The following is a 27,671-nucleotide window of genomic DNA, read 5'->3' on the forward strand; positions in this document are numbered from 1 at the left end:
AAAGGAGTTGACTTTTTAGACTTCATTTTATTTATGTAAGACAAGAGGGCTCAGTGGGCCCCGAAAGCTCACCTGAGAAATAGGTCAAAAGGTCAAATTGGAAACGATTTTTACCCTAGAAGCACAATATGAAACATGGGACAGCTTAATCTGAACAAATTTTGTAGTCACCAATGTTTGTGTAAAAATTATTTCCAAATTTAGATTTTATTTAGATGTTGTTGTTGTTTTCTAATTTTAGCTCTTGCAGCCATTTTATTAAACATTTCAGCCTGTCACTAAGTGAGAGTGTGCTAATAAAAAGATAACAGAAACAAGGAAGGAACTGTCGACCTCTATCCCCTGGGGCGAGCCAATTTTGACCCTATGGGTTTTCTTTCCACAAACATGGCAGACATTTACTAGAATATGTTTCATGCCAAATATCTAAGTTCTATCATTTTTGGATTTAAACAAGTAGATTTTTTTTAATTTTTACTGTATACATAATTTATAAGGAAAATCAATGACCTCTGTGGCCGGGCCAATTTTGAACCCAGGGCTTTTTTTTGGTACCTCGGGAGGCTTCGTCCTGTGAACGTTGCCATTGCATTTTTGATTTTTTATTCTTGTTTTATTTTTACTATATACATATAAGGAATACAAATGACCCATTGGGTGAGGCCTATTTTGACCTTATCGCATTTATTGAAACAAAATGTGTATACATCTACTAGAAGATGTTTCATGCCAAATGTCTAAGCTCTACCTCTTTTTGATTTTCACAAGAAGATTTTTTAAGTTTTTACTTATTACATATAAGGAAAATCAATAACCCCTGGGGCGATGGACGACGGACAATGGGCCATCACAAAAGCTCACCGTGAGCTAAAAAAGCCCATAACCCCCATGGACGTGTTCATTTTGACCAAAGGGATATTATTTTAACAAGTAGAGGCCACTCAAGCTCTAACCATTAAAGATCAGAGAGGATGGCTAAAAAAAATGCAATAAATATGTTAGGAAAACCCATGACGCCCTTGGGCAGGGCAAAATTTTATCAAATCGGTAGAGGTCAGCTACATGCTGTTTCATGCAGCGCACCTTAGCTCTAACTTTTTCACTGCTTTGGAGGAAATAACTATAAAATTGCTTTACTTCGGCTGCTATATATGACAAGTATATAATGCATGGTATGATGTTTTTAAACGATTTAAAAAAAATATCACACAAGGATCATTCCAAGAAAGATTTAGAGGGAGTTTTTGTTTAAAGAAGTGCAGACCGACGGATACCTGACGGTGTGTGATGCAATAGTTCACCTATAGCACGTTGTGCTTTGGTGAGCTTAAAATTGTGAGTATTTAACTTTACACGCATACAAAATTCAAAAAAAAAATACAAGAATAATACAAGGTGATACCCGAAATTGCCGTTGCATCAGGGAAATTTGCCGTTTTCGGTTGTCTGTCTGTGATTCTGAACAAAGCCACATCCATTCCACAGGTATTGCCTGTGCCTTTTTTGCAGATAAGTTGAACAACGTTTCCTAATACAGACTGGTTATCAGCAGGTTGATAAACATTTGTGGACATACCATGCAATGGCCATTTCACCATACCTAATGATTTCAACCGCTTCAGCTTCAATGAATGTAAAAGTACATGTGCACATGTCAGCCCACAAACTCCGTATTGAGGATGATCTATAAAACAGCCAAGGGTGCCGCTAAAACTATCTCCACCTATTTGACATCCCATTCTTACAGGATCTAGCTTTTCCCCGGCAGTATGTCCGTACGGAATAAAGGCCCCTTCTCTAACATCAACTGGAATGTCGTCATAATTTGTTTTAAATGGTTCTTCATCAATTGGAATGTAACTCTTTTTCTGGACGTAAAGGACGATACATTTTTCTGGCACCAATTCCCATGATTCGTCAAATCCTTTTGATCGATTTGAGCATGCAGATATAATTGACAGATACTTGTGCTTCTTCATCAGATCTTCAGAGTGTTTTGAAATGCAGCTCTGAAGTTTTTGATAGGACTCTTCATCAAATCCTTCAGAAGCTGAGGTATGTTTCTTAATTACCTCTGAGCCTTCTGAGCTAAATTCGCCGACGTATTGGTTGACAAATGAATACGTAATCAATTTATCTAAACTTAGAGGCTCTGTCCTATCGTCATTTTCTGATTTGTCTTTCACAATTACTACAAAAATTATTTTATGCGGGTTTTGAATTGTATAAGCAGCCCAAACATGTACAATACCGGCATGTTTCGATTTTATATGTTCAACAATTGCCTTGCATGTGATAGCTATCTCTTGGGATTTCCTCTCGTAAACCTTACACATCTCATCAAGTATTTTTTGGCTTGGCAGCTTACCCGATTCAATTAATTCTCTAATGTCTGTTAGACTCCCTGAACAGAGAAAGGGATCTAACACTACATCGTCATCACCTAGAAACATGTTAAAAAGTATAGTGCATGCATTATTTGAAGTATTATTATTGATGTTAGGAATGAAAATCAATCAAACAAAATAGAAGGGTAACAACACATGTACTGTAAGGTTGATCAATTCCACAGCGAAATTAATACGAAGTCATTTAAAGCTTAGGGGTAGAAAGATAGATGACAGTTTATTTTTAATACATTCATGTAAAAAATTGAATTTTGTGGATCCTGTAAGAATATAATAATATATTAATAACGTTTAACGTCATATTATTTATATTACGAGGTGAACCACGGGCGACTGAAAGATGGAGTTCTTATGATTATTTGTTAGGTGTATATCTGATAACCGTCACGGAAATCCTGGAAAACTTTAAGGATTTTGTCGGAAAACGTTTTATAATTTATTATCATTTGATACCGAAGAAACTTTCATCGAAAATGATGATTTTCATATTTACTGAAACTCCGTGACATTTATATGAAGAAAGACTGATCCATCGGAAGAAATAATCACAACAAAATAACATGAAAATAATATAATCTAGTATCGGCACGATTAATTCTGTACACGAGGGATAATGAAAAAGTGTAATATCCCTGTGGCAACGAAGTCTTTAAAATTTATTTCATTTCGTACAGATGCCATTGTAATAAAATCCTACTCTGATTGAAAATCTGTACTACAAACGGGTGGAATAAGTTATCAAATTGTCTATTTTCATTAAAATTAATGAACAAAATAAGTCATTGCTAAAACTACACTTATCGGAAAGATCAATAATTAGATTATGTAATATAGCTGGTTTGAAACCTGATGTATAAGAGATGACAATTTACCAGCGGCTAGTTAAGTTGAAGTCGGTGTGAAAACGCATGTGACAAATCAAAAATGCATCAACTAGTTTTATATTGCCAGTGAGATTTTGTTTAATGTTTGAGATATATTTTAACTGCATAAAAATAATTCCAATTCCGTTATCCTGGCGAACTAGAACCTAAAGCTTCTGTAGCTACCGGGTTTTGGTAATTCACTAAATCAACTAGATACAAAATCGCTAGAAAAACATCATGAGTTATTTTTATCAAAGACAAACATCAAATCCTAAGTGACACATGCAAATGCCTCTGTGATTTCCAAGAAGTTCGTATTGTTGTTGCTTGGGAATATGCAGAAATAAAGAATTTTTAATCAAGATACCGTCTTATGTAGAAATTTTACTTAGTGAAAGTAAAGTAGCGAACTACGAAACGTTGCACATTATTTTTATACCTGCTAAGATGTAGTAAATGACAAAGAGGTTAACTTTAAAAAAATAAACCTCTTCTCTAGATATAACCATGTTTCCTAATATGACACCAATATGAATGGTCCAGGAAACGGAACCAAAGAATTAGAGGATGTTGAAATGACTCGTTTTACCATCCATCAGAATAAAAATACTTTATGTAACAAACGACGACAGTGTCAGCAAATCAATAAAACAAACGTTTGTACTTAATACCAATATGCCTATTTTAAAGTTAACATTTTAAAATCACTTACGAGATTCGTTTATTTCGGTTGCATCTCCAGCTGTGCGACGTGACCCCAGGCTCCCTAAAACATATATTAAAATGTTGGTAAATGTCACAAATGTCTGTTAGATACAGAAATTCTTCTTGTACAGTTCAACGTATGCATAATAATTGTTGTTTTGCTTAAATGGGTAAAGCATTGCTGGACTTAAATCTAGAAAAAATGCAGCATGTGTTTTTGGGTGATCATAACATATGAAAAGTTTTGCTGGAACTGTCAAGTCTTAACTGACATGAAAGAACAAAAGATATAAAGCGTACTGAATTTATCGTTAAATCAAGTTACTATCCTGAATATCATTGCATTACATGTATAATTTCCGAATTGTTGCGATTATTTGGATTATTTAAAAGACAGAGATGTCCAATATGTTTGTGTTGTTGTCGCTTTGGTGACATTTATACAGATATAAAGGGAGTTTTTATTGCCGATACCATTAAATCTAGAAATTTAGCTTCTAAAACTAATAAAGCACATTACGACCATGTTTCCTAATTTGACACTATTATAAATAATCCAGGAAACGGAACCGAAGTAATGGAAAACATTGATTACTTTTCTAAACTATTGCGTATGAACATAGGAATCTTCATGTTTGAAAATAGATTAGGCATTTAAATCTCTTTTCAACAAATAGAATCTTATTGCAGATAACCGTGAAGCAGCCACTCGGAAGACATCCTTGATTTGTAATTATACAGTGTTTGACTTACTTATAAACAAATTATGCATGCATAAGATAATATCCATACCAAAATTTACTTCCACTCATTCATTTCTTAATCCAAAGTGTCTTAACGTGCGTAATACAAAATTGTTCAATAGAGAAAACAATTGACATTGGCATTAAGGTATTGTTCAATCTATGACTGCATTAAAATAATTCAAATTATAAGTTTGCCACATAAAAGTAAAGTTGTCTTAAGCTACCTTGTCTTGACATAATAACTCAACCAACTTGCTGCAAACAAAATATGCAAAATGTTATAAGGAAAATTAGCACTATCACAAATAAACAGCAGCTGCTAAGTGACCAATGCAAATGTCTCTGTGATGTTCATTATGTTCGTGTTGTTGTTTCGTAGGTGGATATTATACAGGTATGAAAAGAATGCTCATTCAAGATACCGTCTAAATAAGAAATTGTATCAAGTAAAACTAAACTAGCAAATAACCAAACCTTACGAATTAATTATATGCTAAGATGAATTAAATGACTTTAAAGTCAACTTTAAAAATTCAAATTCTTCCTTAGAAAACAACCATGTTTCCTCATATAACACAATTATAAATAATCCAGGAAACGGAACCAAAATAAGTGACATTTCGAAAGGAATTCGAATTGACTCGGGTTGCCATCGATTTGAGTTTAATTAGCTTATGTTACAAACAACGACAGCTTAAAACACACTTTATTATCACATTGTGACATTTTTATTTAAAAGTTAACATTATAAGATCACTTACAAGGTTTATAAATTTCGGTTGCATCTACAGCTTTGTAACTGGTCTCCGGACTCTCTTTAATACATATTAAACATGTTGTTTAATGTCATAAATTTCTGTTACACACACATATTTATACATATTTATTATTGTATTGCGCATATATATGTAAAGATTATTTGACTTAAATTTAGAAAGTTTATATGGTGATGTCTCATATGTTTGCGTTGCTGGTGCTTCGGTGAAGTTTTATAAGTATAATCCAGTAAAAAAATCAAATCTTTCTTTTTCCTTATATATGATACCAGTATAAATGATCCAGAAAACGGAACCGAAGTAAGTGTCATTTTGAAAGGAAGTATTACGGACGCGTTAAACCATAGATCTGAATTAAATTAGCTTATGTAACAACAAACAGCAGCGTAAAACACACCTTACATTCTTACCACTTACAAGGTTTTTTTTATATGCATCTTCAGCGTTGTATATGGAGTCAGGCTCTCCTAAATACGCATTAAACATGTTGCTAAATATCAAAACTGTCTGTAAAATACACAAATACGTGTTGTACAGTTCAGCTGATGTATGTTTATTATTGTTTTGCTGAAAAAGGTATAGCGTTATGTGACATAAATACATATAACACATATAATTACACCAGTATAAATGATGAAGGAAACGGAACCTAGGTAATTGACATTTCGAAAGGAATTTGAAAGGGCTCGTTTAACCATCCACCTAAATTAAGTTAGTCTGTGTAACAAGCATCGACAGTGTCAGCAAATCAATAAAATTTACCTTCATACTTAATTTCGCAGTCTCCTTTTATTGTTTACTAGTCAATGCAGAGATGTCAAGCAACTTTTATCAACAATTTAAAACTGTTAACCTCCTTAAAAGGAAATTTGAGGTTATAATCTTTTGTATTAATTATATTTTCATTAAATAAGACTAATAATTATTTATATATTGGTAATTTAAATATTGAAATTATCATTTGTTCCCAGTGACTGTGAGCTTTACAGTTCAACATTATTTTATGTGAAGCTGGGTTCACATAATTTAATTTGAAGTTGGCAACTTCACAAGTTGTGAAATATGAACTTCCACACGTTTTTGTGTGAAGTCTGGGTAGTATATAAACTGCTGTGAGCTCATTTTCGAGGACACACACGCAGAACAACTTGCTAAATACAGTATACATTTTATTCGAGAAACAACAATTTTTAAGGTACTTTAACCTATTTTTGTGAATATTTTCTACAAGTCTTTACATGGAACTACTATTTTGATAAGTAATATTTAAAGCAATTTTAAGCTGATAATTTTATTGATTAAAAATAGCAGTTTTACAAGGCTTATTGACAGTACTGAAAGGTTATTTAAATTTACCTGCCTTATATGTCTGAATTTGTGACTTTGTTGAATGTAATCAAGTCTGAATGAGAAAGTTACTGTTATGTAAACACAATAATAGCGATGTATTGTTGACATTAGTTAATTAAATATAATTGCAATTGACTGTTGAAAGAGGAATGATATATGTGTTTATTAAATGAATGAATTGAAGTTATAAGTTTATCACAAGTCATAGTTTTTCGATGTATCACATGAATTATCACAAGAATTAGTGTTTTGGAAGATCAAGATCGCTACCCATACCCATAACAGATATTGCCCATTATCACCCAAGTTCGGAATCCAAGGCTCGAGCTACCAATTGTGATCGACTGACTTCCGTGTCCAAATAGCGTAACACTAAATTTATGGTGGGAGCGGTGGGATTCAAACTTCCTTGAATCCAACGATACGAACCAACGTTTGTCCAAGATGTCATCACACGATAGGCCAATAATTACTGGTGATGAGATGTTTACACAGGAGGTTGATGAAGAAATAACGTTTCGCTTCCCTGTGACCGGTCCTGTCACCCCACATAATTTAGTAGATCAAGTGCCGGCGACTTCATATGAAAGTGACATTCAGCACGATGTCAACATTGATCATGATGGTGTGAATAGTATTCACCTTAATCAAAGAAAGCACGAGGAGGGAGACAGTTCTTTATCAGAAATTGGTCAGGTAGTCAATAGTATGGCTAGTGTATTAAAAGATGTTTAAAAGAGTTGCAACTTTTGAGACAGCCAACTGTAAACAAAGAAACCTATCCTAGCCAAGATTTGAATAACAGACACAGGCCGGCTAATGATGCATTCAGCCAATATACTCCAACAGGATGCCCTACATCATTGGACAGGCAGTATAGCAACAGAAAGACAGGCATTTACTTCATATGGTGATCATGTCAACAGTAATACATCCTATAGTAAAAATAGAGTCTTGCTTTATCAAGATGAAGGTTACAGACGTGATTCATTTAGAACTAGCCCACTTGAAGGATTTCCAGATAGGTCAACGCAGTATTTACCAAATAATAGTAATGATTCAACATCATACAATAGTTTACAGCAGTCATCAAGGCAAGGTCAAGTTAAGGGGAAGATTCCGCCTTTCACGAGAAAAGAAGACTAGGCAGTGCGGCACGCACGATTTGAAGCAAAAGCCGCAAGGTGGAGCATAGATAATAGGCTGGACCAGCTTCTTCTACGCATTGAGGGACAGACAGCACAATTGTTTTTCTCACAGTTGCAGCCAAATGTAATGCATCATTATTATGCCATTGTTTCTGAGATAAACAACAGATACCGTATTATCGAAACACCCAGGTCCTTTGCAGCTAAGTTTAGCCAATAAGTGCAGAAACATGACGAGACAGCTGAAGAATTTGCGTCTGAAACAAGCTTTATAACAAGGCTCGTGTTTACCGAGATACAAGAACAAGAAATGAAGATCTTACAAGGCGTTTTCTAGATGGCATACTAGACGAGGATATAAGATTTCAAGTAGAATACCATAAAGACCCTTACACTAAAGATGGGGCAGTATTTCATGTAGTAAACATGATTCAAACACGACATGCCCATAAGAGTGATTTTGACCAGAAAAACAGGAGGAGTGCGAGACAAATAGTATGCGTCTATGAAAATTAAGGTGACGAAATTGAAAGCTACGAAGAGAAACTTAGGTCAAAATATGAAAATCAAGATCAACAAGGAAAGGCGGCGTTCAATGAACAAGTTGGGCGAATTCAAGCCAAGGGAGAAGACAGCAAAATAATTTTAACAACAATAAAGGGGTACATAAGAACGAAAGAGACACCCAGACAGTTCCGATGCAGCATCTTCTTGAAAGATTAGACCAGCTTGAGAGCAAAAAAAGCATATTATAACCAATAACCGAAGTCTCGGCAGAAACAGAGAATGTTATAATTGTCATGAAACATGCCATTTTGCTAGAGAGTGCCCAAAGAATAGGATCAACAGAGATAAAAATTCAGCACAAACTGGCCAGAGTGTATCAAGACAAACAACAAAATAAATTATTGGCTGAAGCTTTAAACTTCAGGGTACCAGCTCTCGCGGCCAGAGGGAGGTCCCATTAAAGAGTGAGGGCCAAGGTCAAGGGAACTGTGCATATGATGTTAAGGAGGCTGCGGTAGACAGGGAAGAAAGGGGACCAGTAGAAGTTCTTGCTGCGGTAGAAAAGGAAAGAGGACTGTCAAGTGGGGTCTAAGTGAAAGGCAAGGTTTAAAATGTACCTGTGATTTTTACCATTGGTACAGGGGCTTCTAGAACTATCATTTCTACCAGGGGTTTTCATAAGATTGAAGAAAGCGCTCGTCCTAGGCTGAATAAGGCGGGGTGCCTTAAAGGACCGGCGGTAAGCCCATAAAGGAACTGGGTAAGGCTGAGTTTGCCTTAAAGTAAGATTCCCACGAGGTTGTCTGTGAAGCCATAGTGGCGGAGATAGAGGATGATGCTCTATTGGGATATGATGTTCTTATGGGTGGTAAAAAGGGACCTGCTGACATTCTTCTGAGTAAGGGGAAAATACTTCTAGATGGTCATGAAATTCCTTGTTTACAGATAGGAAGATACCAAAAGCAAAGGAATGTAGTAGTGGCTGATGACTTCTGTGTTCCTGCTCAGTCTGAGGCAGTGGTAGATGTCTACGTTAAGCGCATAGAAGATGACGATGACGATGGGAAAGTAGACTTCCTTGTTGAGCCAACCAAACCTTTTAAAGAGACCTACCACCTGATGATGTCCTTCACTTTAATTAATATTTACCATTCTGCAATATGCAAGGTCACACTGATGAATCCTAGCCTTGCTGAAACAGTTGCTGAAATAGGATATGCAGATAGAACAGAAAGTAAAGTAAGTGTCATTCAAGACAAAGAATATACTGGAGAAGATGAAAACCCCGAGTCTGTACGCCAAGTTGCAGAAAGCAATATTCTTACTTACCTTCAAGACACACTTGCTAGAGCCTCAGAAGAAGATGTTCCAGACCATTTAAAGAAATTATTCAAGGATAGTTCGGAAAATCTAAGCCATGAAAAGAAGGGTTATATTGCTGGTCTCTTAGTGAAATATCAAGACTCCTTTTCTAAGAGCGAATGGGACATTGGCCTCACGAATATCACTGAGCATGAAATAAACACTGGAGATGCACCCCCCATCAAACAAAGACCCAGACGTGTCCCCTTGGCCCATGCTGAGGAAGAGAAAAAGGCAATTGAGAGCATGTTAAACATGGGAGTTATAAGGGAGAGCACATCGGCCTGGGCTTCGCCAATTGTGCTTGTCCGAAAGGAATCTGGTGCGATCAGGCCATGCGTTGATTATCGCCGCGTAAATGCCCTTGTAAAGCCAGATGGATATCCATTACCAAGAGTTCAAGACTGGTTAGATGCAGTAGCTGATGAAAAATATTTCAGCAGTTTTGACCTTACAAGCGGGTATTTTCAAGTTCCATAAAAGGAGAAGGACATTGCTAAAATGGCTTTCGTAAGTAAGTTTGGGCACTTTGAAATGACGCGGATGCAATTCGGACTCAACGGAGCCAGTACCTTCCAACGTACTATTGAAATAGCCCTTAAAGATCTACAGTGGGTAACCTGTCTCATATAAATTGACGATATTATTGTATATGGGTCGAATTTTACAGAGCATATGCAGCGCGTAGATAAGGTCCTGAAACTGGAGCCAGCAAAATGTAGTCTCATCCAAACTGGAGCCAGCAAAATGTAGTCTCATCCAGACAGAAGCTTTTTTCTTGGGACACATTGTTTCAAAATACGGTGTTAGGCCGGATCCAACCAGCATAGCCAAAATAGTTCAATGGCCTCGACCGCAGACAGCTAAGCATGTGAAACAGTTTGTGGCTACGGGTTCATACTATCGAAGATTTGTTCAAAATTTTGCAAAACGTGCGAGACATATTAGTAGCATTTACAAAGAAAGATCAGCCTTTTGTGTGGTCAGAAGTGTGCGAATCTGCCTTTAAGGACCATAAGGACCTTGATAAGTCCAGATATCATGGGGTACCCAATAAATAAAGCGGATTTCTTCTTGATGTAGACGCTTCGGGGTTGGTATCGGGGCAGTTTGCAGCCAGATAAAGATGGCCGAGAAAGAGTTATCGCTTATGCAATAGATAAATACTGAATCCCTAAAGAAAGCCCAACACGGCAAAATTGAAAATGTTGCAGGCTCGGTTTGATTGAGCCTGTTCATGGACGGTACTGGAAAGTGCAAGTTACCGTCCACGCCCCCTAGCACCGGCTTAAGCAGAATTCAACATTTAAACATGAAATGGTAAAATTTTGAATTTAGAAACATCCGCAGATGTGTTCATACGGCGGTTATCATGGAACCTTCAATGTGACACTTCCGTGCCATTCCATGAAAAGCGGCGTATGGTCCCCAAGTAATAAAATGCGTGTGCCCTAAACGAGAAAACAATGGGCGGAACTAAATAAAATGGAATTTTGAAAGGGGATCAGAGGTTATGAAGCCTGCGTATCACAGATAAGACGTCAAAAGACAAATTTAAAAAGCAGGCAACATATCCTAAGGGTGATTTTAAACAAAGCCGAAAGAAATTATCCGAGAAAGAGCTTTTGGCTGTGGTCTTTTTCATCCAATACTTCCGCTAGTAAGTTCTAGGCAGGCGCTTCATGGTCAGAAGTGACCACCAAGCTTTAGTTTGGTGGTTTCGTCTAAAAGAGCCAAATGGTAAAGTAGCTAGATGGTTAGAGATTCTATCAACTTACAACAAAACCAAGTCTCAGCCATGTCTGTTAGTACAAAGTGTGTACAAACTGAACTTGTGCAAGAGCCAAAGCCAAAGAGGCCACGTAGAGACGAGGATCCAGAAAAAAGGACATTATTAGCAGTCCTTGGGAAAATTACAGCCGCAATAGATTGGAACAGCAAGGCAGTCAGGAATCAGGACAGAAAAATCTCTCAAGTAGTTGATGCACTGTCTAAATTGGAGAAATCAGTGTCATGCATTGCCGATGGACTCAAAAAGAAAGATTCGTATAATAGGGGCAAGGAAAATTTAGACAGCCCAAACAAAAAAGTGCATAAATAGTAAATAGTAAAGAAGAAATAAAATTGACATTACAACACAACTGATTTATAATTAAAAAAAACAGAGAACAAATAACAGGAACTGAGGCAATTCTGGTTCAACATAAATCGGTTAATCTCATTGGAAATTTAATAAGAACTCTTAAAATTATTTAAAGTGAAATGAATAAAAGGAAAAAAATGAAGCATTTAATACATATCGCGTAATACATCGAGAAGATGAATAGAGGAACATTAAGACATAAATTTTTATTTATACAGAGGTTAAAATTATTGTGATGAACGTTTAAATATTAGATACGCGCTGTGATATTTATGTGAAAAGTGATGTGAAATGACAATGCTTTAAATAGTGAAATTGATGATTGAACTGTGACATTTATTTATATTATCCAGAATTTATTAGATATCTAAGATAAGAAGAGACTGTTGTGCAAAGTTTATTTTGAGTATTTATGATGTGATACAGACATTGACATTTAATTGAAGTGTTTTATAAATTAGTGAAATGAACAATATATTATTTATTAATTTTGTGCTTTTGTTGAAATATTGGAATGTGTTTAAGCAAAACTTATGTTGAGAAATGAGTGTATGCTCGAAATCGAATAATGTTGTTCAATTTCTAAATATTTTAAAGTGCTCACGCATTTTCATGTTTAAGGTGATTCTACACATGCTTTATCATAACTATAGTAATAAAGATGAAATAATATTGACAGGTGAATTATTTTTGTAATAGTTTATGTCAGATGGAACTTTGACAGTGTAAGAGCGGGGTTATGTAATACCCTGGTCAATAGTAACTTTAATAGAGATATATAGAACATAACTTTAAAGCTTTAATATATTTTTGTTTCTTGTCTAATGTGTTTATATCATGGTGGATAACAATTTTATATTATAATTGCTTGGTATTTAACTTAAATCAGTTTATTGTGTGCATGTAGTACTTGTAAATGCAGGATAATATAATTTACTTCCTGGTTTAAGCAGCCATGCTTGTATACATCCCGTTGCATTGCATTGTGGGTAGTTGCTTAGCAACTGCAGCTTCCTTTTATTGTTTACTAGTCAATGCAGAGATGTCAAGCAACTTTTATCAACAATTTAAAACTGTTAACCCCCTTAAAAGGAAATTTGAGGTTATAGTCTTTTGTATTAATTATATTTTTGTATTAAATAAGACTAATGATTATTAATATATTGGTAATTTTAATATTGAAATTCTCATTTGTTTCCAGTGACTGTAAGCTTCACAGTTCCACATTATTTAATGTGAAGCTGGGTTCACATGATTTTATTTGAAGTTGGCAAACTTCACAAGTTGTGAAATATGAACTTCCACACTTGTTTGTCTGAAGTCTGGGTAGTATATAAACTGCTGTGAGCTCATTTTCGAGGACACACACGCAAACAACTTGCTAAATACAGTATAAATTTCATTCGAGAAACAACAATCTTTAAGGTACTTTAACCTATTTTGGTGAATATTTTCTACAAGTCTTTACGTGAAATAACTATTTTGATAAGTAATATTTAAAGTAATTTTAAGCTGATAATTTTATTGATTAATAGTAGCTGTTTTGCAAGGCTTACTGACAGTACTGAAAGGTTATTTAAGTTTACCTGCCTTATATGTCTGAATTTGTGAATTTGGTAAATGTAATCAAGTCTAAGAGAGAAAGTGACTGTTATGTAAACACAATAATAGCGATGTATTGTTGACATAAGTTGTTCTTGTATAAAATATAATTGCGATTGAAAGAGGAATGATAAATGTGTTTATTAAATGAATAAATTTAAGGTTTAAGTTTATCACAAGTCTCAGTTTTTCGATGCATCACATGAATTATCACAAGAATTAGTGTTGTTAAAGTAAGCAACAGCTGGAAGCTGATCAAGATCGCTACCCATAACAGATATTGCGCATTATCACCCAAGTTCGAAATCCAAGGCTCGAGCTACCAATTGTGATCGACTGACGTCCGTGTCCAAATAGTCATTTTTGCCGTTTAAAGGACTCTTTAGGAGTTCTATATTGTCTCTATTTCAACAACGACTTCCTTGGTTAAAGTTTATATACCAAATGATACATTATTGATAACACTTATTATTGTTTACATGCTTATGAAATAAAAACTGGTTTCAATTTATGGTCGTAATATCGTTTTCAATTTTTAGTTTATTATAGTAGGTGAAAAAATCAGTTCATATAACTTTTCAGTGTTAGAAATTATTTTTAAAATGAACTTGCCGATAGGCACGTCCAGCTCAACTTTAACCTGCCCCTCTAGTTATATACTTTTATAACACTGATCGTTTTTTTTAAAGTATGTCTGTCATAAAACAAGGAAGCAGGTAAAGTGATATCAAACGTAGATCAGATTTTATCAAACTTTGATTTAACATCAGAAATTGCACACTTGGTCCTATTTCCACTTCTGTATTTCTCAAATCAAGCAGGTAGGTCAACTGATATCAATAAAATCAAAAGTAAATCAGCTGATATCAAAATTCAATATGGCATTAAAATTACGCCCATGGTCAAAATTTCAAGTCATCAACAAATCAAGAAAGTAGGTCTTGTGATAAAGAAATATCAAAAGTAGGTCAGTTTATATCAAAATTCGAGTGGGCATCAGAATTTTCACCCCTGATCGAAATTTAAAATCTGAATGTCAAAAAAGAAGGCAGTAGGTCAAATTGTGTCAATAATACCTATAAAAATATCAAAATTAGGTCAGTGGATATCAAAATTGAATTACACATAAAAAATTACACAGATTACACCCCTGGTCCAAATTTCAAGTCTGTACATAAAAGACAAAAAAGTAAGTCAAGCGATATCAAAAATATCCAGTGTAGGCCAGTGTATATCAAAATTCAATTCAGGATCAGAAATTAAACCTCTTGTCCAAATTTCAAGTAGGTACATCAAAAACAAGAAACTAGGTCAAACAATATTAAATTATAATATCATAAGTATTCAGTTGAATACTTTTTGAGTTACGTGCAACACAAAAGAGAACGAACGACAAGGGTAAATCTAAATGCCCGCCACTCAAGTGGGTCACAAAAATATCAAAAACAGCTCAACTGATGTCAACATTCAATTATGGACATGCAACTCAGGTTCAACAGTATGTCTCAAAATTTATTGAAATGTGCTTTCTCCAAGTTTGAATCCAGTTTAACAAAAAATAAAAAATACAACAATTTTTAATTTAATTTAAAAAAATCTGATCGTACAAACAATCATTGTTAGTAAGGTACATGTAACAAATTTAATCTTTCTTTAGGCCTAATTTAATTTCCTAGGGAAAATTCTATCCAATGACCTATCATTGACCCTATATTGATGCAATATGGTGTCCCAATTCTAGAGCTGTAAGATATTTACACATTATTTTATTGTTACCTAGCAGTACCAGAAATAGATTATTTTTTCATTCCAACATGAGTTGATTCCCTTTCATGATAAAATATATACTATGTTCATCGTTGAGTTATCTATTTTTATCATAGAAATTTATTCAAATCTATGAAATTCTTACTGAATATGTGTACGTTAAATAAAAGAATGAAAAAAACTATTATAGGCCAAGTAAAGTGGTCTTTCCTATAAAAAAGTAAGTTTATTTTAATGACATTATATATTCATAAAATGACCACCTATAGTATGAAAAGTTTAAAACATAACGTATATATTTCGTGTGAAGTCAAAACATGATTATCTTATATTTATAAAGAAATTGTGCATGCAATGTCAATATTTAATAACATTAAATTTGAGCATAGAATAGCTTTAACTATAACTTCAAGAAATGCCATGCTTAAAGGGGCAAGTCAATTTAATATGAGCAAACATGATAAAAGTTACCTAAGAATGTTACAGACAAAGTTTGGTGATCATCCATCAATTATTTCAGTAGATGATATTCAAAGGTGTGTGTATTTTAAGCTTAAGGGGCCCCTTAAAGGGGCCATTCAAATCAATATGACAAAATTAAGTGATCATCTATCCATTAGTTCTGTAGAAGGAGATGTTTAAAGGTATTTCTGTTTTAAGTCTAAGCGGCCCCTAAAACGGGCCAATTAAATATATAAGAACAAACTTGATAAAAGACTACCTAAGAATGATACAAGTTTGATGATCATCCATCAATTATTTCAGTAGAAAATGATGTTCAAAAGATTTTTTTTAACTTAACCGGTCCCTAAAAGGGGCAAATCAAATTAATATGAGCAAACTTGATAAAAGACTTTCTAAGAATACTAGAGACAAAATTTTGTGATCATCCATTAATTAGTTCTGTAGAAGGAGACGTTAAATTGTGTTTCTATTTTTAGCTTTAGCAGCCCGTAAAAGAGGCCAATCAAATTAATATGAGCAAACTTGATAACAGACTACCTAAGTATGCTACAGACAAAGTTTGGTGATCATCCATCAATTAGTTCTGTAGAAGCAGACGTTTAAATGTATTTCTATTTTAAGCTTGAGCATCACCTAAAAGAGGGTTAATCAAATATATATAAGTAGACTTGATAACAGACTACCTAAGGATGCTACTGACAAAGTTTGGTGATCATCTATCTATAGTTCTGTAGAAGAAAATGTCTAAAGGATTTTATATTTTTAGCTCAAGACACAACTAAAAGGGGCCGATCAAATTAATATGAGCAAAAATGACGAAAGACTACCTAAGAATTCTACAGACAAAGTTTGGTGATCATCCATCATTGGTTCTGTTGTAGCAGATGTTTAAAATCCTCACTTGATTTGCAACGCGCAATATTAAAATCTTTACGTGATTGCAGCTTTTCTGGTTAAATCGGAATCATAAACTAATCATTTACCTTATGTTATATAGCACTTTGTCATCAAGTAACACAATATAATTTTATAACTTCATTTCAGTGTAACTTATAAATATCTGTACGTAATGATAATTGAATCGAGTAAATTAATGTGATAAAAAGAAGAGAACGTAAAGATAACAATCAATGTTAATTAACTAACAAACAAATTGATACACATACCAACATTTATTTAAGAAAAGCTATATCCCTCAAACTTAGAGTGGTTTAATGTGAGCGATATATGACAGAACATATTGATGATAGTAATTTCTGTCGAAACTTTATCGTAAACAAATTTTTCAATACTTAATCGTACTTTAATTAACATAACATCCAATGAATATGTCGAGTTATAACGTGCTATGGGAATTGTTTTTAATGTTGCAATTAATTATTTGTTGATATACCCTTGTCAATAATTTTTTATTTCAGTTATTGTTGACCTATCTATCTTCAGTGTAAAAGTTTTATTCCTTAAGGGTAAATACACTTATAAATGTTATCGGTTGTAATCATCTGACTCCTTCTTAATTCAAATTTAACACATCCATAGCTGCTAGATTGTTCGATTTATTCTCGTTACCCATCATAATAACAAGTATCTTAAAAAATGATAACATAAGTTTCTATTTATTTATTTAAATACGAGTCTTTACTACTTGAAAATGAAAAGTTGAAAGGTTCCCTTTAGTTGACTGTAGCTGTCAAAGATAAGAACTAAGAAGCTTAGTAAACATAATCGTTCCTACAACACCAGTCTTAAGCATAAGAATGCTTCTTAATTTTTACCGCTGTATTTTTGACGCAATGCAAGCCTTTCTGTCACTTCTTTGCGTGCCCTTTCTTTCAAATTTCCTTAAATTCTGCAAAAGTATCAACTACAAATCAGGTAAATTTCGTAGCAATTTGTTGTCGAATGTATGGAATTTTCAGTACATTAGTAACAATACGAATGCCATCTATATTTAATATCAGTGTTTTAACTTGTGCTTACTATGTAATGTTTACATCACGATGTGCAAGATAACCTTTTGCCTTCTTATTTTCCAAAAATCATTTCTCGAGAAACAAAATTGATATAGAACAAACTGTCTTCATAAATAAATATTGGCTAGTGGCATTCATGCATTATGTTCTTGCATTGGATATCATAAAGAAGTATACATTTTTTTCATAATTGTAATAAGCAGTTTTTAAAGATTTTAAATGTTATCGGTTGTTAACAACTGACGCTTTCTTAATGCAAAATTTAACAATTCCATAGCTGCTACATTGTTCGATTTATACCCGTAATCCAACATAATTACTAGTATCTCAAAAAATAAACACATATATTTTTATTTATTAATTTAAAATTACACTAATACACGGATTTACTGTTAGTAGTATTCTTATCTCGTAAAATGATATGTTGTAAGGTTCCATTTAGTTGATGGTATATAGCTGTCATAAAGATTTGAAAAAGAAAGCTTATATAATCGCTTCTACAAAACCATACTTATACCAAAATAATGCTTTTTAAGTCTTACCACTGTCTGCTTCGGGCATTTCGAACACTTCTGCCATTCCTTTGTGGGTCTTTCCGTCCATATCTCCTTTTAAGTCTGCAAAAGTATCAACAACAAATCAGGAGTTACCAGTACATTATTGTACATAATGGTCACATCATAATCCAAAATATTATAGGCAGAGACCTAGTATGATGAAATTTGTTGAACTTATGAAAACAGAGAACAAACGTTTACTTAATAACATCGCATTATATTTGTTAAAGGCATTTAACAAACGGCAAGAGTTACTTAACCGTGTTTAAAATACAACACTCTCGTAAATATGATATGGTAAAATTTGTATTTATATAAGAATATTATTGCCATGTACATGTATGTATATATTTTTGTATATGTCTATATGCTGTACCATGCATACGACTAAATAAACCTTCTGTTCTGTTCTGTTCTGTTCATAATATGCAAGATACACTTTTGCCTTGAAATTTTTCATTTTTTTCTCAAAATAAAGAAGAGACAAAAACATAAAAAAACCTTTTTTTCCGGAAAAGGCTTATATCAAGTGGCATTAATGCATTCTGTTCCTGGATTAGATGATAATTTGTGCGGAAGTATAATAAGCTCTTTTAAAGCTAGTCAAGCATTTGATCCTTGATGTTCTTATGTTGTATCACAAGTACACCATGCTGATTACAATAAAGAATTAAAAAGATTCACTACATAACAATACGATTTACGATATTTTGTTGGTTCTTCACAATTTTTTGCTTAATTCGTTTAAAATGTGTAAATGAACATTTGATAGTTGCTAAATTGTTCCATTATTATCTCAATATATCATCTTAAAATGATTATTTCACCAAATACATTAATTCCCTTTAAAAGTCCCAAAGATAACAGGCGCAGCGATCAGCGATGTGGAGTGGTCATAACGAGGCATTAGCGATAACGGAGTGGACGGACAATCTTAGATTAAAATAATTAACTGCTACCATTCATTTATATAATATTATTTAACAAAATTCTTCGATAAATTTGATTTTGGGTAAAGTTATCAAGTGTTAATCATTGGATATTTAACACGAGCGAACCACATCAGGTATGTCACAATAATAATACAGTGATTTTCGTTATCTCTAAATCGTCGGAACCGTCCAAAAAAGATCGAGAAAACGAAATGTCGATATAAACGTATAAGGGTTTGAACAAAGCAGAAACTGATTTTTCCAAAAACCATGTGCATGCATTACGTCAAATAAACTAAGTATGATATTTCCGTGTCTTGCTTTTGAGCCTCAAATATCTCAAAAAAGTTAATATTTAACAAAGTGACAATAGCGGATGTTTACCAGCGGAAATAATGGTGTATGTGATAAAAACTTATAGTGAGGTTTACTTTTCTTTGCATAAATAATTTAATTTGTTGTGAAACGTTACTGCATGTAATAAAACATAAGTCGTGTTTCCCATTTGCAAAGAAACTTTATTTTAATTCATGTTTTAAACTAGGAATATGTGCAATTTTTGTAATCAAATTTCTCTGTTCATTTTACAATTCTGCTAGTCACATGTCAACAACCGTGGCGTAAAGCTGCATACCATTAATTTCTTTTCTTCAGTGTTTTTTATAAAATAATAGTTTTATGCCAAAACTAAATGGGGTATTCTTATTTAAGACGGGAATAATCATTTACATTTGGCTTTGTTAGACTGTTCCATTTTATATAAAACAGTCAAGTAGTTATTTATATTTCATTGTTGACAGTAATAAACATGCTTTTTTGCTATATTTGCAATACTCTGTTTTATTCAGCTGCAAAGCAACCGAGTCTTTTAGAACTTTAAATGTGACGCATGATTTACTGCAGAGTGAGTGACACGATTAACTTTGCGAGTCGTCAATTAAAGTAAAAGTATATGAAAAAACATCCACATTCATCAGCTTAACACTTCAGGACCAATTTAAGATTACTTGCTTTGTTGCAAAACATTTATATTTACATTTTCCTCAAATGGAAAGACAATGTTTTCTTATCTCCGTATACATATAATGAACTGCGCAACTGTCTGTAGGTTACCGAGATTTGATATCTTGGAACCAGGCTAAAATGAAATCATGCGTAAACGCCTTTCATCTATGAATAGCAAAGGTCTTAAGGGGAACTGTTTTATATAGAACAAAACCCATTGGTGTTGCATTAGAATGTAATAAAAGATCTGAATCTTTCAATCTATCCTTTTGTTTACTTAAAGCAACTAGGAAATTGGTTTGTTTTGAAGACATTTATCTGTATATATTTAAAAGTTTTATATTATTTCTGTGGAGATGTTCGGATAGTAATGTGCGGCTTCAAAATCTTTAATAGCCGCCTTTTATTGTTGGTCATTTGCTTATTAAAAGTTTAGATATCGTTAAATTGGGATGAAATTAATAATGTCCAAGGCATTAGGATAAACAATTACAAGCATGTCAGCTCTGTCTTTATTCAAATAAGATACATGGTGTCAGATTCCTTGCACAATACAACATTGACTAAAGAGTACCCGTCATGTCAACGTATAATAGAGTACTAATAGAACGACGTAATGAAATTTTTGTGTCGTTATGCTTCCCCCTTTAATTTCAACAACTGCGCAGGTCTAAACAGAAATTCGTCTACATAACATTTTTTGGTCATTCTAAAAGTATGTAGTGCATAGCTGACCATTTCGTCGCAGCCATTTTACGCGTGCGTAAAAACTCGATTGTGCGTATCTAAAATAAGGAAGGCCGCTCAACATTATAAGGTTTTAGCTTTTTAAATACATAATTAATGACATCATTTGGATTAAAGCCGATATTTTTGGTGTCAGCTAAAAGTTAAAGAAAATTAAGAAAGACATGTCTTGTATACGAGCTCTTAATACATTTTAACAATCAGTTTTGCATGTGTATTTGTTTAAATATATAACTATAAGATATATTGGCATTTAACTGTAGTTTGAAACATTACTGCATTGAGTAAAACATACATTTATGTTTCCTTTTCTCAAACAAACATAATTTTTATCAACGATTTTAACTAGAAATTTTTTTCAATCTAATCACATTTCTCTGTTCATTTGATAATGTTCTGCCCAATCTCATATTTGACCGATCAGTTCGTTGGTAGCATTTTGACAGCAGGCAAATTGTTTATGGGGCGTTTACCCAAAACCATCACCTTAGATAATCAGTCATCATTTAAACTGTATTTTGATTCAATTTGCTGATCTTGTTCAAATAACCCGAGATACTTATTTCTGATAGTTGCCAGGTAATTTTAACTGGTATCTGTCAATTTGATGAAACAGTAAGAGAGTTTGTTCAGAAAACAGGTCATATTTTTAACCTTTAAAAGGGGTATCGTTATTTATTTTATACTTTTTCTGTTGATTACTAATTTATCCGTGAAAATTATACTTGATTATTTCACAGTGAATATTATCAAAATATGATTTCACACTTTTCAATGAGGAAACTACAATTTAAGTTTTTCCGCATGTGGTACCTCAATTTTATTGTCAGGGCTGTTTAGAGAAACGCAAAGCTAAACTTGATGAATAACTTGAATTTCAAATGTAATAAAAAAGAAGAAAACTTAATACTACAATTCATTCAAATTACCAATCACCAAATATCGTCTCTAAATTGTTTGTTTCATTTTTACAGTCTGAAAATACAATTTCTTCCACATGAAAAACTGCTCTTGATGACATTTGGGAATTTTTAGGTATCCTTCGAGCAATAACGGCTTTATGCAAAATGAATACTGAAAAAGCAATGGCAGCCATCAGCCTGTAAAATAAGCAAACAACCAAGCGTTCTTAAGGCAACCTTTCAACAAATCCATGTTTTCAATTTCCTTGCCGCTTTTTGAATGTTTACACATCTGTCAACACCTATTTATTGTTTATTACAATTCTCAAACTTCTAAAAAGATATATGTTGATAACCCTCTGAATCAAACAGAATTATTCCCCCCTCCCCCGAAAAAATACACAGCTTTTTAAAATGGCGACCGCTTACATTTCACAAAGTCAGGTCTAAAATAAACTCGTAGTAAGTAACGGAAAAAAAAGTCGGATGGTGTGAAGTTTTCTTCTACTAAATTTGTTTGTTTTTATTATTAAAACACTGTAAAACAAGCGATCCTTCATATTTTTTAAAAAAAAGAAGAATAATACCACCGCCATTTAACGTTGATTGTCGAACTCATTTCTCAGACTTCTTGTATTTTATGACAAATCGGCTAATTGATGCTACCAGTGGGGAACACAGATTTTAATATTAAAGTTAATATTAAAGAAATTTCGTTTTAACTTGTTTTTAAGCATAAAATAAAAAGAAATTGTGCTTGTTTGTTGTGTAAGATGCATTTCTATTTCATCTCATGGACTTTAAAAACAGTATACGCCACTCGAGAGAATACTGTTTTTAAAGCCCACTCGTTGACATAAATTTTCATCTTCAACACAAACAAACAAATATTATCTATATTTTCATATGAAAATTGTCTAGATACAATTCTTGACATTATTTTAGTGAACAGGCCTCCCGAATTGAGAACATAAATGTTTTAATTTGTAAAACTACACTATTTTCACTTATTAAATAGTAAAAAACAGGCATTTTTTTCTTTATTCAAGATTGTTCTGAATAAAAAAACCTAATTGAACCCAAAAAATGTAAAAATCTACAATAAAAAAGAAAATCCCAGTAGGGTTTGAAACCACGACGGACATTAACTAAGTATCTTTATTGAAAATCAATACACTTCAGAAAGGAGGTTCTGCATTAAATATCTTATATTTTAAAGTAAAAGCATGCGCATTGTCTAATTAATTGGCTTTCAATAAGAAATAGTCATCTAAGTAACGCAATGTGTTCAAGGGTTTTGCAGTTTCAAAATGAATGGAATCAGATAAAGATGCTAATAACAATTGGCGGTGAAATATGGTCACTAAATTTAATGAATAAGAATATATTTTACAGTTTATTATTGCAATGGTAGCTTATGTGGTGATTTTATTATATTTCTGAAATAAACTTATGTACCTTTTATCAGAGTGAAACCAAAGCTGCCAAAAACAAAAATTAAGTAAAACATTGTCGATTTGATGTTTGAATCATTTATTAATATTTTGAATCTTTTGAATAAAGATTATACGGTAAAGTTGTTTCAAGCCATAACAAAAAAGCCAGTGAACTTCGGCTTTAATAAACGTTGCCATGCATTATATTTCTGCATCCTTACCTATTGTGATGCCATTACCGACTTTGTTCTCCCTTTCTCATGATAAACTTGATAGCAGTCATTCATACTTAAACACAAATTCTTCCTGGTCCCATTTATAAGAACACTTAGAAGAAAGATTTTGCTACTACAAAAATATAGTTTATTTCTTACCTCCTTCGCGCTTCTCCAATTCTGAAATAAATAAAAATGAAATAAATAATATATATTTGTAAGCAGATGAACATGAAATTTAACTACAATAACTGTTATGTATTATGATTTTTTCTTATTTTCAAAGTATTAACTTCAAGGTAATATTTAGCCGGTGTTACTGTTCAAATATTATTTTTCTCAATATACTATAGATAGTAAATTTCGTTAAACATTTAGCTGTTTAGCGCAAATGAAAGTTTTGCAAAGTCATTATAATTATTCCAGTGCACATTTTAACTATTTTAGTTTTCTGAGTAATGATATGATATTCCAACAAAAATATACCTTTAAAAACAAACTCACAAATGCATAAAATTGCATTATATTTCTGCGTCTTTTGTTAATGTGATGTCACCATCAACTTTAATCTCCCTTTTTCATAATTAACTTGATAGCAGTCATTCATACTTATACACAAATTCTACCTAGCCGCATTTATGAGAAAACTTAGAAAAAACTTTCTGCTACTACAAAAATATAGTTTATTTCTTACCTATTTTGCGCTTCTCCAATTCTGAAATAAACAAGAAATGTCGAACGACATATATGCTCCCTTTCTAGCCCTTGACTCACATAATTGGTACTTTTGTTATAGAAACTTGCTAAAAATTGGTACATGGAAGTGTTTAATTATGGAAAAAGAAAAATAATGAAGATTTTGTGATAAATAGTTTTCAAGATAATGAGACTTTTCAGGCCGCTGTGACCTAGACCTTTGAACTAGTGACCTAAAATCAATAGGAGTCATCTTATAGTTATGACCAATCAATATTAGAAATATGAAGACTTTGTGATAAATAGCTTTGATGATAATGAGCGGAAACCGTACTAACATTCAAGAACCCTGTGACCTTGACATTTGACCTAATGACCCCATAATCATTAGGGGTCACTTACTAGTCAATCAGTATTAGAAATATGAATACTTTGTGATAAAATGTCTTCAAGATAGTATGCGGAAACCATTCTGATATTTAAGGTCCCTTTGACCTTGACCTTTGATCTAGTGACCTCCCAAAAGCAATACGGATCATTTGTTGGTTATGACCAATCAAATATGTGAAATATGAAGACCACCTAAATCAAGACTTACTTTAAAACATCTGAAAAAGGATATTCTAGCTTTACATTCAAAATTTGAATTGGTGCCAGAAGACATGGCGGCTAATATTATAATAATTTTAGACAAATATTTATGTCAGGTTTGCAGATACCCTATTAAAACAGATCATAGGAATTCTTATGGGTATTAATTGTACACCCCTGGTCGCCGATTTGTTTTTGTACTGCTATAAAAGAGACTTTATGTTGAGTCTCTCTGAAGATACACAATAAGATGTTAAAGTAGCTTTTAATAATACTTCCAGATACCGTGATGATATTTTTAATTTAGATAATTGTTATTTTGATCAAATGGTGTCTGATATTTATCCCCATGAACTTCTACCTAATAAAACGAACACAATTTTAGTACATTATTTTTGGATCTTCATATTACTGTCAACAACAATTCTATTCACTCGAAAATCTATTATAAAAGAGACGACTTTGACTTTTGTATAGTTAATCATCCACATTTAGACGGAGACGTATCCCATGCAACATCTTACGGGGCATATGTTTCTCAGTTAATTAGATTTGATTGAGCGTGTAGTAACGTGAAATATTTCAATGAGCGGAATATTTACATTACCAGCAAGCTTCTAAAACAGAGCTACCGCTATCATAAATGACGGAAATATTTTACAAAATTTTACAATTGTAACTTTGACTTAATTTCAAAATTCAACAGTGATTTAAAAACACTTTTGCGACAAGGGATTAGCCAGCCTGGTTTTAATGGCGATGTGATTTACAAACTTGACCAGACCCATAGATTTTGGGTCGTTGTTTTTTTTAAAATCATTAACCGTTTTATTAAAAGAGGTTATGACCCTGCTATTTTAAGACATACTGCATGCTTAGTGTTTAATCCTTTTACAGTTCGACACTACGCTTTCCTCTTTTGATTACATCTGACGGACAAAGTGTCTTCTGCCTTGCTTTGTCGGGCCCTTGTAGAAACTTTTCTTGTTGCTCTGTCTTCCTTTAAGACAGTTAGTACTTTTGTTATGGTCATTGGCTTTTCTTTTATATGTTTCTACATGATCATTTTGGTGTTTTTCATATATCACCTTTTGTAACCATGACAACTATTAGAATTGCACTTGGCGGGGATTCATTTTATTTACACTGTCTCGTTTATAGGAACATGGTGGGGCTAAGAGTGAGATTTGGTGCATCATTAACAGGTTTAAACTCCCCAGTAGTGCTTAAACTGCTGATCGTTTAAATGCTGTTTTTTTCCTTAGATATATGTCTTGTTGTGTTATACTGTTTTGGTGACACTTTCGTTTGTTTCCCTTGTTGTTTTCTCGTTTATGGTAAGTATATTCCCTTTTGCCCATAGATTTGCTTCTTTATTTCGCACCCACGCCCCGTATTTCCTATCCCCCTTCCCCTGTGCCGTTTTGCTTAGTGGGCCTATTAATCTTTTTTTTTATTTTGATTTCTTTGTCGGTTACTAATATTTTTTCATTTAACATTTCAGTGATAAGCCTGTCCATGCTCTCCCTTGCGCCCTTTCCTGTTTATGTTAAGGGTCCTCCTGGGATCATTGTCGCTGGGTCGTGTGGGGGATCATTGAATGCCGCCTTGATTATCATATTTTGTGATAAATAGTAACCAAGATAATAAGCGGAAATCATATTAACATTCCTGTGACCTTCACCGTTGACCTAATGACCCCAAAATCAAAAAAAGTCATCTACTAGTTATGACAAATCAATATGTGAAATATGAAGACTTTGTGATAAATTGTGACCAAAATAATGAGCAGAAAATATTCTGACATTTAAGGTCCCTGTGACTTTGACCTAGTGACCCAAGATTCAATAGGGTCATCTACTACTTATGACAAATCAAAATGTGGAATATGAAAAAATTACGATGAATTGTAACCAAGATAATGAGCGAAAACCATTCTGACATTTGAGGCCCCTGTGACCTTGACCTTCAACCTAGTGACCCAATAATCTATAAAGGCCATCTACTAGTTATGCGCAATCAATATGTGTTATATGAAGACTGTGATAAATAATAACCAAATCATATAACCATTCACGGCCCCTGTGACCTTGACCTTTGATCTAATATCCCCAAAATCAATAAAGGTCATCAATCAATTTGTGAAATATTAAAACTTTGTGATGAATACTTTTCAAGATAATCAATTGAAACAATTCCGATATTTAAGACACCTGTGACCTTGACCTTTGACCTAGTGACCCCAAAGGTTCATTGACTTATAACCAATTAATATGTGAAATATGAACATATTTGTGATGAACCCTTTTCAATATAATCAGCGGAACCATTTTGACATTTAAGGCTTCTGTGACCTTGACCTTTGACCTAGTGACCCCAAAATCAATAGGGTCATCTACTAGTTATGACCAATCACTATGAGAAATATGAAGACTTTGTGATAAAATGTCTTCAAGATAATATGCAAAACCATTCTGATATTTAAGGTCCCTTTGACCTTAACCTTTGATCTAGTGACCCCCCCCCCAAAAAAAAAGCAATACGGATCATCTGTTGGTTATGACCAATCAAATATGTGAAATATGAAGACCACCTTAATCAAGATTTTTAAGATACTCAGCCATGTGGTCTCTCGATGAACAGACCGACACACAGACCGACATTAGCAAAACAATTAACCCCCTTTTTTTCAAAGGGGGTACATAATAAAAAGTATATTCGGCTATTTTGGCTTTTAATACACCTTGTTATGTATCTGATACTTATGTTCCT

The 27,671-nt window shown here is 33.3% G+C and overlaps 1 protein-coding gene across 1 annotated transcript in view; it reads right to left on the bottom strand.

Annotated features, from left to right (window-relative positions):
* Positions 1–27,671, bottom strand: part of LOC132720096 (uncharacterized) — a 50,214-nt gene that overhangs the window by 4,208 nt on the left and 18,335 nt on the right. Inside the window, exons 11-15 of the mRNA XM_060704083.1 lie at positions 24,307–24,327; positions 23,772–23,792; positions 18,361–18,435; positions 3,987–4,040; positions 1,403–2,443 (exon numbers count right to left, since the gene is read on the bottom strand). Coding sequence (XP_060560066.1) covers positions 1,403–2,443; positions 3,987–4,040; positions 18,361–18,435; positions 23,772–23,792; positions 24,307–24,327 — 1,212 coding nt within the window. The remainder of the gene's footprint in view (positions 1–1,402; positions 2,444–3,986; positions 4,041–18,360; positions 18,436–23,771; positions 23,793–24,306; positions 24,328–27,671) is intronic.

Source organism: Ruditapes philippinarum, unplaced genomic scaffold (assembly GCF_026571515.1).
Source record: "Ruditapes philippinarum isolate M1 unplaced genomic scaffold, ASM2657151v2 ctg1627_1_1_1_1, whole genome shotgun sequence".
NCBI lineage: Eukaryota > Metazoa > Mollusca > Bivalvia > Venerida > Veneridae > Ruditapes > Ruditapes philippinarum.